At 35.3% G+C, this 13,568-nt stretch overlaps 1 protein-coding gene and 1 long non-coding RNA gene across 11 annotated transcripts in view; one reads left to right on the forward strand and one right to left on the reverse strand.

The window, feature by feature from the left end:
• ptprua (protein tyrosine phosphatase receptor type Ua) overlaps nucleotides 1-13,568 on the forward strand; it is a 438,644-nt gene that overhangs the window by 221,250 nt on the left and 203,826 nt on the right. For all 10 annotated transcript variants that reach the window (XR_015945324.1, XR_015945325.1, XM_087295567.2 and 7 more), the window contains exon 3: nucleotides 13,046-13,317. Coding sequence is in view for 8 of the 10 variants with exons in the window: in XM_087295567.2 (XP_087151693.1) it covers nucleotides 13,046-13,317 (272 nt within the window). In the remaining 2 variants the exon portion in view is untranslated. The remainder of the gene's footprint in view (nucleotides 1-13,045; nucleotides 13,318-13,568) is intronic.
• LOC147832507 (uncharacterized) lies at nucleotides 3,956-7,729 on the reverse strand. The gene is made up of 4 exons (XR_015516632.2): nucleotides 7,477-7,729; nucleotides 7,215-7,297; nucleotides 6,576-6,620; nucleotides 3,956-6,142 (listed from the first exon to the last, which is right to left on the reverse strand). It is a non-coding gene; the product is annotated as an uncharacterized LOC147832507 (long non-coding RNA).

The raw sequence follows: 13,568 nt of genomic DNA on the forward strand, positions 1-13,568 counted from the left end.
GGCTGGGGCACATGGGAGAAAGATGGGGCCTTATCAGCGTTTATGAATTTATGGAAAATATTTCTGCACTGACAGTTTTCAGCGCTCTCTCTCTCTTGATTTTTCTCCATCCTTCTCTCACCCACCCACTCGCTCACTTTCTCTCACACTTTCCTCTAGCGTTCCCCAACCAACTTCATTTGAGTTTCAGCAGAGGACGGGAAGCTGGCAAAGCAGTTGGCAGGAGTTTCTCGCTATTGGAGGGCTGATTCTAGAATTAATGTTGCTTTTCAGACTACACACGTTGACAAGGCAATGACGTTGATATGAAGTCTATTTATATGCACTCTTGAGAGCCAAGCTGAATCACACACTTTATAATAGGTAAATTTAGGATGACAGTGAACTCAGAAACACGATAAAATTATGAGATATTGACTGAACTTTGAATAATGATTAATGAATAATAATAATACTCTCTCTCTCTCTCTCTCTCTCTCTCTCTCTCTCTCTCTTTCTTACCATTATATGGTAATGTTTTCCACCGGATTTTGTCAGATCATGTGGGGTGCACCATAGTTAACCATACTTACTTTTTACGATCTCTTTAACCCAAATAGTTGACTTTTTGTGAAGTTCACAAATGAAAATATACAAAAGTAGTGGCAAAATAAATGTATTCAAATTGAACAGTACTGAAGATTCAATAGTGCATCTAACTGAAGGTTAGGCTGATTTGTACTTTCGCCTGGCACTGCATCATGCACCTCTGCTGACTGCATGCGCACCTCACAAAACGGACGAGGCTCTTTAAAATGACAGGGGGCGATCAAAAGAAACCCACCGTTAAGTCAGATAAATAAACAGTGAAGTAGGAAGTTTCCGGAACTATGTCATATCATTAATATCGTTCAAGATTTTTTTACTAATTATTTTTTATTATATTTTTAAATTAGTTTAATGATTATAAATATTTTTGTGTAAAACCTATGAATGGTGGAAAACCATTATGTAATATTAAAACCACCTGGGTATCCACTTTTACCATGGACTCTCTTTTTGGCTTTAACAAACTTCTCCCTCAAGTTTTTCTAAACTTTTACAAAAACTTTGCTCCTTTCCCATGACTGTTGCAATTTCTAGCCAATAATTATTGTTCATCTGGTTACCCATATGATTACACATGGACGTATCGTAAAGATGTCTGTACAGGCCTACGTAGATTTTGAAGCGACAGAATCTCTTAAATCGATTCATATTCAACTAAAATCAAATGCGGCGCCACGCGAACTGTTTGCTTGAGTTTTTAAAAAAAATAGTGTGTTCCGCCAGCCAATGTATTTCCGCTAATTACATTTGGACTAGTGAAATAAAGAACTACTACACCACAAAAACCAAGCAACACCAACTACAAAAAAGAATTTAAATGAGCATTAGATGCAACGTTACATGGACATCGGAAAAATAAGACCTGTGCAAAAAATATTTAAGACCCAGAACAGCGAATTTAAAACGTTTCAAGTCCTAAAATTTAGATTTTAAATTTTTTTTTTGACTTTTTAAGACTTTGTAAGGCCCTGCTGATCCGCTGCTTACTAAAGTATGATTTAAAAAAAAATATATAAAATAAAAATACTGTTTTGTCGAAATATTTTTTTTTTCACTTGACCCATGCTTAAACTAAGACTTTAACAGTGTAAATAAATATGGTCACATTTTACAATAAGGTTCATTAGGTAATGTTAATTAATGCATTTACTAGCATGAACAAACAATGGACAATACATCTACTACTGTATTTGTTCATGTTAGTTAACGTTAGTTAATGAAAATACAGTAGTTCATTGTTAGTTCATGTTAACTCATGGTGCATTAACTAATATTAACAAGCATGGACTGGGATGTTATTAATGCATTAGTAAATGTTCATATATGATTAATAAATGCTGTAGATGTGTTGTTCATGATTAGTTCATGTTAGTAAATGCATTAACTAATGAACCCTATTGTAAAGTGTTACCATAAATATGTATGCATAATAGCATTAATATGCATTATTATGCTCTTTATTAACTTTTACTAAGCAGCAAGTTTTAGTGAGGCAAAAGGTATAGTTGACTTAACAATGGTTTGTTAACAGGGAAAATTGTACCTAAAAATAAAGTGTGACTGAAAACTATGACATCATTTACTCGCTCACTCTCTCCATTGTTTTTTTTTTCTTGTCAACATCATCACACAATACCGTAAATAGGCAAAGCAGACAAAATCACACACAAAAAACAGCCATCTTTCAGCCACATTCAGTAAAATAAATAAATAAATAAACAGATAAACAAACAAATAAATAAATACATAAATAAATACATAAATAAATAAATAATCCCTCTGTATTTATTGTGGCACTCTTTACTCTGCTATCATCTTTTCCTATTACGCCACTGAGTAACACATAAGGTCATCCACCTACAAAAGCAGACCTACCTCTAAAATAACAAGTGAGAAGTTTTACAACTCAAACACACTTGTCTTATAAATAAATGCCAACTTTAAATTGTTTTCATTTGCCCTTTAAACTTCCATTTCAAAAGGGATATTCTGCTTTTTGTTTTTGAAAATGAGAAGCTTCTCAAGAATCCTCAACCTGTTTTGAACCAAGAATAGTATTTCGCTGAAATGACTGGCAAAACCCACCATAGTCTGATTTGTGCACCACAGTGTTATAATGAACTAAACATAATTCTAACTTCTCATAATAACATAAAAGGTTTCTAACATTGTTTTGGGCTTTTCCAACATACCTGTTAAACAAACAGAAATTAGTCTTGCAGCGCTTTAATTAAAAAAGCATATGTTGTCCTGCTTGTTTCCCAGTTGAGAGTAGCTGTGCCTGTGTTATGAATTTAACAAATGTTTAGTGTGTGCCAGATATGCATTATCTTCACATCTGCATAGCTTATTTTCATGTTTGTGAACAGATTTGATTTGTAAAGCTGTTTTCACAGAAAATTTGTCTCTAGCAGGGCATATATTGGATGGAAGGATTGCAATTACTCTGCATTAAAAATACTATTTTAAAATTGAAAAAAAAAATAATAATAATTTCACACTCTTAACCTAAATAATTACTTTATAGAAGATTGTGTAAAAACTGATTGCTCTAAACCACTTAAAGCTTTTACACAAGATGAAAATATATAGCCCTCGTTGAATTATCACAGAACACAGAGCCTTGAGTTCTATGTTAACTCAACTAGGTTACATATGTAAATAAGAAAAAACAAAAAAAAAAAACAAACAAAAAAAGTGGATTAACACTCTTGTTGACTTTCTGGTGCACCATTTTAATCTAAATTGACCCCAACATTAGAATTATTATTATTTTTTGACCCCATATAAACTAATGGCACACACATGTACACTTCAACACAAACACACACACAACAAAAATTTGCCACTTTAATTTAAAAATTTTTTTGTTTTTTTTACACTAATGGAGATAACTAGAGTGTTATAAAATATACCCTTTACTTTGGTAAATGTAGTAAATTTCCTATTAATGTGGGAAAGCCATTCACAGAGTTTGTGATGAAGATTAAGTTCCTTCTTCATGCGAATTAGATTTGAAGATTAAAATGGTTTATGGTGGTTTATTTTTATAAGGTTTAGTGAAGGAGGGTTATTTTTTGACCCAGAGAGTGAACGGTGTGTAAATGAGCAATATCACAGGGGTGGAAGTGGGTTGTGTATATCGACACTGGTGGGAGGCGTGCATTGCCCTATGCCTTGTTTCCACTGACGGTATGGTTCGGGTCGGTATGGGTCACCTTTATCAGGCTTGCGATACCACCCCAAAGGGTACCTTTTTGGTGGGTGTGGTGTATGACAAAGTTTAAGTCGTTGTCATGCTCGCTCGAATAAATTTCTACAGTAAAGCTGTACAAAACAGATACTTTATACACATAAATACTTGTTTATAAATGTTTATTACTAACTTTTCTATGAGCATGATTTGATTATAACTGCAGATCAATGACAGTGCGAAATAGGCTACTGTAATGTCTGTATTTATGTAAAATAAATACATAAATGCAACATATATGAACACATACAGCCCCTTACAGTCTCCGATATATTATTCATTACAGAAACACTACACACAGCAAACATTTTGTACTTATTTGAGTTCAAAAACAAACGCAATATAGCCCACAGTCAGTGCAAACCTCTCATCTGTGTCTGTAAACTTCAGCAGCACATGTAAGCTCTGTTAGAGTAATTTTGTCATTCCCAGTTCATAATAATCTAAAAGACGAAGATAAACATGGCAGTTTGTTCATGATTCAGGTTGCTAAAACAATTTTGCTCCTGTGTTTTGACGGCTTCTCTTTTTTTCCACGTTTCACTCTTGCTTCACTCTCTTTTTCTGAATGGATCAGATGACGGAGAAACTTCAATAATCGCACTAACATTATTATCAACAGCTCAAAAAGTTCATTATATCAAATATAGAAGTGATCGCAAGCTCTCGGAAGAAAGCGAATACCACTCTTACTTTTAGATGGGCTTGTAAAACAACAACATGACACGGCAGATTTTTCTTCTTGGATTTGTGTCTGTTAATCGAGACAACTGGTTTGTTTGAGCCCCGGTCATCCTTGGCTGGTTATTATATGCATATAGTATTTTTATGTAACGTCTCAGCTTTGTATTTAAAAAAATCATGGCGGTTCCTTTGTTTACGGTCTGTGTAGCTCCACGAGCTTGTTACGTATCTCTGTAACCAATCAGTGTTCAGCTGCATGTGTAGCTCAACCTTTTGGTACCCTTTCTCCCGTTTGGTACCCTTTCGAAAAGGTGCCGAAAAAGTGGTACGGTACGGTTTCGTTTCGTACCAAACTGAACCGTACCGTACCACTCAGTGGAAACGGGCCATTAGTGTCCTATCTGTTAATGATATACAGCCACACTGCACTGCTACGAGTGTGATATTGCGTTTATACAACAGTTTGACAGCATAATCGTATGTATAAAAAAGAAAATCAAACAGAGTTTTAAAACACTTTTGTACTAGGAACTACTTTCTTCTGCTATTATTTTACATTCCTGACATCAGAACAGTTGAAACCGTTGCTCATTCTTAAACGTCACTTGATTCGTCTCAATGATTCTCTAGCGTAATGTCTAAAGGCATGACAAAACAGGTGATTTTGCTCACATTTTAATATTAAAAAGCTGGACGGCATGAAATGCCATCAGTCTACAGAGATTTCCCAGTATTTATCTGTTGCAACCAGGAGAGCACAATAATACTATGGTATAAATACAGCACTACAACATACACAAAAGAGAGATCGACTTAGAAAGTAATTTAGCTGTTTAATAATTATTTAATCAGCTGCAGTTAGAAATTACGGAGTTTTTTATCCTCTAAGGGCTTATCATGCAGGTTATGTTGACTTCTTGTGGATCATCAATGTCAACCGTCTTTGCTCTACTCAGACAGGCTAATGACCCCCAGGAGTTGTTTTTTAGAAATTATACATTTAAAATAGACACTATCCTTATAAATAAACTGCATGGTTACAATCTAAACAACTACATTCTTGACTACAGTGGCAATTTTTGTCAAACTGTAAAGTGCCCTCTGTTTTTACTGAATGTGGGTGGAGTAATACACAAGGGTGAAGGGTTATGAGGCTGAACAATTGCTGTTATTTGCAGAATATCGCATGGCTATCAGCCAATCACATTCAGGAACAAGACAAACTTTTGTATAAAAAAAAGAAAACGTAAGACAACAAGAGGGTTAACTGGGAGAGGAATAAAGTAAATGTTCTAGTTACATGAACAAAGTGTCTCTTTTGTCAATAAGACATATTGTAGAAGCATATGTAAAATGGTTATCAGACATCAATATTAAGCATTTTGCAAAGCATTTTTTTCACTAGTAATGCGTATTGAAATGTCTGCAACATTTGTAATCGTTATTTCATAAAGTACTGATACTGTTGGTTTTATCTGACAAGCACCACAATCATTTTTCTCACTCTAGCTTGTTTGTGGTGGTCTGATGTTGTCAGGCTTGAGCAATGTTGAATCAGTAGCTCCACCTCTGACACGTCTGCAGGCACTTGTTTACTTCCGGAGTTTTTCTTCTTGTCTAAAAAGTATTCAAAAAATAATAAAGAATTTTCAGAGAAAATATAAATGCAATCCTACTCTACAGGCACTCAAGATTAATATGAGATTGGTTAAAAGTTACATGCTACTTTCCATTTAAAGTAGTAGTTAGATTGGTATTGTGTGAGATTAAGAATGTAGAATAAGATCATGTCAAATGTGTACGATATACAGTAAGTACAAATAAGCTAATATCTTAATAATAGGCAGGCAATAAACCTCTTGTTAATAGTGAGAATTGTTCCTTAAACTAAAGACTCTCAGCGTTTTAAATTGGGTGAATTACACATTATATTATAAGTTATACTGAGCTCTTGTAGGTCATTATGGCACTTTGTGTTATAAGATTCTATTGATAAATAAGCAACAGTAGAATTTTGCAGCAGCGATCTGCAATAATCAATTTTTCTGACCTTCCATCTCTCCTCTGCCACCTGTCAGGGCCTGAAAATGGGCTCCTGAAAAAAAAAAAAAGAACAAGTGTGAAAATTTTCATTTGGGTCATGGTCCCTAGCGCTCTCACCCTTCAGCTGAGAGGAGGCAGGCTTCTACATGTGCCGCGAGGAAAAGGAGGGGGAGAGGGAAATTAATAACTTCTGAGAAATGGACCCAGAGCCTCCAGGAAGCTCAGTCGTGATTACAGCAGCATGGGTGGCGGGTGCGAGTAGAACTGTGACTGTACGTTGGAGGTGTTTGTACAATTGAGGCAATATTACTATTTTAGGTTTTGAAGTACCTCAAGTCATACCAGCCACCGCAGATACCTAACATCCTAATTTAAGCAGTCCAAAGTACAAGTCAGTTTATTGGGATACAGTTATCTGCATTACAGCAAGTACAGGTCATGAAAAGCAAATTGTAGATGTAAAAAAAAAAAAAAAAAACATAATTATTACCTATTTTAGTTCCATAATGGGGCATATTTTAAGTGATGCTAATTTTTTATTATTATTTTTTTGGTCACAATCTAAATTGCAATGAATGAACAAAGGAATGAAAAACATTTATAAGCTATTCACCCAAACATGGAAATTATGCAATTATTTACTCACCCTTCACTTGTTTCAAAGCAAAATAATGCTGAAAATCTGTAATTATTGACTTTGTTACAGTCTTTTTAGGTCCAGGGATTTAACTGCAACAGAAAATAAAGGATTGGTGATGGGTGGCGTGCAATGGCTGGAAAAAGAGAAAACTCTAATCTCCTCAAACAGAATGGCTAGGGACTTAACATAAACAAATACATTAACATAAACAAACTCCCTTTACGGTCATAAACAGGAGAAAACTAATTCAAAACAAAATGGCACCCACCTTCCAACCCTCAAAATAAACAAAATAAAGATAAATAAACAAATCAACAAGACTCCCTTCTCTTTGGGTGAATTGTTAGATGTTAACAAGAACATAACTAATAGTAGAAGTTTAACTTCGATAGCCTCAACACTAATGAGCTACGTAAGCTAAATCAAATGTTTAAAGCTATAATAAACAACAGGTCTGGATGTGACGAAAAGCTCAGCTGTTGAACCATCTAACCACCACCAACCCTGGTTTGAAGTGCAGCGCAGGGTAAATAATCTCTCTCCTTCCCCAACAGCCAAATCACTGGAAAGATCCAATGATCATTACCAGCAGGTGGACACAATTAGCTGCAGGGAGGGAGAGGGGAAAACAAAATAAAAGCTGTGTCTCCTTTCGAAGTCTGCATCCTGCTAAGGATGCATTCGAAGTGCGAAGACCGATCATAAGACTTTCTCATTTTAAAAAAAATCAAATGCTCCTTCAAAAGCAGCCTCAAAATGTGCTCTTTGTTTCCCGAACCTCCCAAGATCTATTATGCGCTGATAATGGCAGAAAGTTTTTAAAAGAAAACTCTTTTTTAAATGTATGAATTAAGTTTTTTTTGTTTTTGTTTTGTTTTTTACTTTTATATAAACTTGGACTTGAATACAGTCCATGTAATCTCTTGAATGAATTCAATTTCATTCAAAATCTGAGCAATCCACATCGTCTGGTCATTTTTATCTCGCCGCAAACTTTTAAAAAACTATTTAAGTTTTGCATCCAGTTTCCCTTCAAAGATTCTGAATTGGTCCTACAATTGCCTCTGTATCCAAAATCTCATTCTGATGCTTTGAGCTCTCACAGGATACAACACTTTTTCATTTATGACTGTCATAGCGATTCACCGCAGGCACTGATGCTCATTCAGACCCTGATCTGCATAAAGACTGTCAGATGGACTTTTGATTTAAGAAGCTTCTTTTATCCTCTGTTCTCTTTAAGCTGCGGCTCTAAAGTCCGTTCCATAAGAGCGCTCATGCATACAAACCTGACAGTCAGTCTGAAAACAAGCGCTCATGTTCTCTTCCGGGCGATGGAGCTGCAAAGTTGTTCTTCAGTGGGTTGTTGTTTGAAACAGTCATGCGGAAGAAACAACATGGTTTAAAATTTAAATGTAGATGGAGGGCAGCTGCTGACCTTCGGCTGTAGTTATTTGCAGAGGACAGTAATAAAGCAGTATCATTATTGGACTATGTGTGAAAGGATTGATTGATTGATTGATTGATTGATTGATTGATTGATTGATTGATTGATTGATTGATTGATTGATTGATTGATTGATTGATTGATTGATTGATTGATTGATTGTGACATAGTGGCGCAGTGCGTAACATTGTCGCATCACAGCAAAAAGATCACTTGTTCGAGCCCCAGCAGGATGAGTTGGCATTTTTGAGTGGAGTTTGCATGTTCTCCCATGTTGGCATGGGTTTCCTCCTGGTGCTCTAGTTTCCCCCACAGTCTATAGACGTGATATAGGTGAATTGAATAAGCGAAATTGACCGTAGTGTATGTGTGGGTGGAAATGCAAGAGTGAATGGGTGTTTCCCAGTGCTGGGGTGTAGCTGTCAGGGCATCCGCTGCATAAAACATATGCTGGATAAGTTGGCAGTTCATTCCGTTGTGGTAGCCACTGATTAATAAATGGTTACAAAGAGAAGAAAGAGAAGATCTTTAATTTAACAAGGATCCCACAGAGCTGTGTTATTAAATAATGGCCATTTTATATATTTTATATATCATTTTTTATCAAATTATTAATGTTGACATGTATTAAATGGATAATGAAGTATATTTACGGTATTTTGATATGAATCTTGTTATTTTGTGCCATATCACCCATCCCTAACAACTTTCGAGGCTAGAAGAGTGAATTGTACCTCCATTACACAAGAAGAATCTAAATTTATTCATTAAATTCTTGTTAATTTTTTAAGCTTAACTTGTCTATTCTTATACTGTGGTTTGTTGAATCTGTGTGGATTCTGGTGTGCTTCTAAATTAATGAATATATGTTTTTCAGTTAATTAATATGGTTAGCTGATTAATAGTCTTCTTTACAGATTTATCACTGCATTGGGATAATTTCTTTCAGAATTGGGAATATAATGTAAAAAGCAAAAGACTCAAATGTATCTTTAATGACTGCCACCTGTTTTGACTATTGAAGTATTTTTTTTTCAACAGAACAACATGCTATGCTTTAGAAAATGCCACATCTGAGAAACACAATAACTTTCTTGTTGTTTAGCTTTTTTAAGCAGAATTAATTACTATTATTCAATCTGTCATCCATTTGTTCTAACAACAGGAATCACACCATGTGGCTCTGTAAAGCGAGTTACTGTTTGCCAGTACTGTATTAAACAATCAGATTTTCACACTGAAAATGCTAAATGTAGCATTTTTTTTATACTGAAAGGACCCATGCCAAATCTAATAGGTAGTGCTTAAAATAAAAACTATTTAATATACAGTAAAACAAACAAACTACTCAACAAATTAAGTGACACTTTATTTTATTGTACACTTCACACTATTAACAAAACTAAACAATTGTTATTATTATTATTATTATTATTATTATTATTATTATTATTATTATTATTATTAATAATAATAATAAGTCACGGTGGCACAGTGGGTAGCATGATTGCCTCAGAGCAAAAATGTTGCTGGTTCTGAGCCTCGGTTGGGTCAATTGCCATATCTCTGTGGAGTTTGCATGTTCTCCTAATGTTTGCATGGGTTTCCTCCTGGTGCTCCGGTTTCCCTAGTAGTCCAAAGGCTTGCACTATAGGTGAATTGGGTAAGCTAAATTTTCTGTAGTGTATGTGAGTGAATGAGAGAGAGTATGGGTGTTTCCCAGTAATGGGTTAGAGCTGGAAGGGCATCCGCTGCGTAAAACATATGCTGGATAAGTTGGAGGTCCATTCCTCTGTGGTGACCCCAGATTAAAAAAGGGACTAAGCAGAAAAGAAAATGAATGATTCGATAAAAACAACATCAACAACAATAACAATAAGAATAAGAATAAGAATTCCTTACATCTAAATAGCACTTTTCTGGACATTCTATACCCATTTTTGGGGGAATCTCCTCATCCACCACCAGTGTGTAGCATCCGCCAGACCGCACACCACACACCAGCTGATTGGTAGAGAGAAGACAGACTGATGAAGAAAATGATGATATGGGGATGTTTAGGAGGCTGTAATGGACAAATGCCAGTGGGCAAATTTGCCACAGAGTCTCAGTACCTCGGTTTAGTGTCTCATCTAAAAGAATTAATAGTTGGTCAGGTAGTTGATGTGTTTAGGTATCAGGTACAATTACAGATGTAAAATAAGCTCATACTTTATAAGTAGAAAATAAATAAGGTGAATATATTAATAATATGCAGGTAATGGGCCATTAGTTAATGTTAATTGTGACAAACTGAAGTGTTGCCAAAAAAAAAAAAATCAAAATAAAGACAGATGATGTTATCCGCAAATCACAAAATAAACACAGCAATTCACCACACAGTAAGAAGCAACACTCAATATTTTAGGTGCATTGTTGTCTGTGTAATATGTGTTGGGGTTTCTTTCATTTGTACCTGTTCATTTTAAAACTGTCTCTCTGTATGTGATGTAGTTTGTGTGATACCCTGGTGGCAGACATTAGTGGTTTAATAACTGTGCCAGCGTGATTAATAATAGTGGAGCACCCCGAACAGAGCAGCCATAATCACTGCACTGATTATACCTGCTTTAAACTACATTACCCACAGTGAACTCTGTCCTGCCCCAACACCACTGTAATCATTTATGCTCACTGCGTTTAAATGTGAAGTCAGCAAGTGCTCCATTCTAGTTACCCAACACAGAGACTAAGGTGTAGTTTATGTACTGTATGTGCATCAGTTGCCCTTTCTTTCTTTCTTTCTTTCTTTCTTTCTTTCTTTCTTTCTTTTGTGTTGCGCCAGTAGATTTCTGTGAGTGAGTCATTGTAACAATCACTCAACTTAATTTGTTTATTGCATCCAAATTGCAATATGATTATTGTATCACCTGATGATTTGAATAGATATACTTGGATATTGATTGATTGAGATTGAATTAGTCGAGCATTATGTCTTCCTAAAGTATAATAAACAATAGTAATAGTAATAATTAACTATAATCATATTTGGTTATTTTGCAGTTTGACTATCCGCTTGTTAAGTTGTGACAAGTTGGAATACTGTTTCCAGGTCCAAGACGCTACTCATTTGAATTGAGAAAATATTTTTTTTATGACTACTTTTCATTCATATTACGCAATAAAGTGAAAATTATATAAAATCATGGTGTACACGCCAGTCTCTGGACATGCTGCATCACAGACACCAATATTTTAACAATTTATAAAAAAAAATAATAAACAGGTTCTGGCTGTTATTATCCTATCTGATAATAGGCATCATACAATATCTAATGTGAAACATTTTGAAGGATGATGGCATCGTCGTCATAGGCGACGGTGAATAATTATTTAATAATACTATATTTTAATAGTAAATATAATACTTAATACTTAATATATTAACTAATAGTAAATAATAGTATATTTAATAAACTACTTTACCCACATTGTTTTTGTTTTACCCATAACCAAATCATAAATAAGTATAAATAAGTTACACACAAATTACCACCAGTCATTCTCTTTTTTTCCACAGGACTCTGGCATGAATATGCAGAGTGACCGGTGTCGTTATGTTGACGTCGGCAAACTTGGTTGGTAAAAAAAAGGTGCACAACCAACAGTATCTGAGGTTTTCGCTAAAATTACTAGATATAAGCGTGAAAGTGAAAGATTGAAGCAGTGTACTTACACTGACACGTTACCTGATGGATTCAAAAAGAAGATTAATTAATTATCACATTGACCTACTATTGTGAGACGCGATCCAGTGGTACATCCTAAATAAACTGTCTGATGTGCACTGCTCTCTGAGGCAAGTGTGTGTTTTTCGCGAATGGTTGCTGCTGTGGTGGAGGCAGAGCGGAGGATCGCAATGCCGTCTATTCGCCATCTGCAATGGATGATGGCATCGTCTATCCACCCAACCCTAGCATAATATATATATATATATATATATATATATATATATATATATATATATATATATATATATATATATATATATATATATATATATATATAATGCGATTGGGATTTTCAAAAGCATTACATCACTTTGTAAATATTTATTATTTCAGTCTGAGTCTCCCCATACAGTTAGATATGGCGCTTGGACCTGGAAGCCGCTTTGCATGACGTACTACTTAACAAGCAGATTTTGAATGTGCTCATTGTGATGTTGAGGCTGAAACTATATATTCTGCAGGCATACCATGCACTGATTGATACTTTGGGGTTCTTTTTTTGACTCTTGAGGCAGAATGGGTTTCAAACTAAAATTATGTAACGTTCCATAGTGGTTGTCCAAAACAAACACTTCCAAGTAAATCCAGATTATAACAATTTATCTCTCTTTTTTTTTCAGGCTCGTATATGCTGGTAAATGCTTCTCAGTATGGTGCAGGACAACGGGCTCAGCTCATGTTACGTCCGCTGAGTGAGAACGACACTCACTGCGTGCAGTTCAGTTACTTTCTGTACAGCCGTGATGGACACAGTCCCGGGGGTCTGAACGTGTATGTGCGTGTAAACGGTGGCTCACGGGGAAATGCCGTGTGGAATGTGTCTGGATCTCAGGGGCGGCAGTGGCATCAGGTGGAGATGGCCGTCAGCACCTTCTGGCCTAGCGAGTACCAGGTGAGGCCAGTGTCTGACACAAACACTTAAATGTGCATTGACACAAGATTTGTAATCCTGTAAACCAGTACTTTTAAAATGTTTGTTCTTAAATCTGCATTAATAAACAGTTTATATTAAAGTATAGTTCTGTGGTTTAAAAAAAAAACTGCAAGTAATAAACCTGAAACACTATAACTTATTAAAGCTCATGTTTTGATTTTGGGGTTTTCAAACAACAGGCTGCTAATGTAAATGCAAGGTCAAAAATA

Source organism: Danio rerio, chromosome 19, assembly GCF_052040795.2.
Source record: "Danio rerio strain M-AB ecotype USA chromosome 19, GRCz13ab, whole genome shotgun sequence".
NCBI classification, from domain to species: domain Eukaryota; kingdom Metazoa; phylum Chordata; class Actinopteri; order Cypriniformes; family Danionidae; genus Danio; species Danio rerio.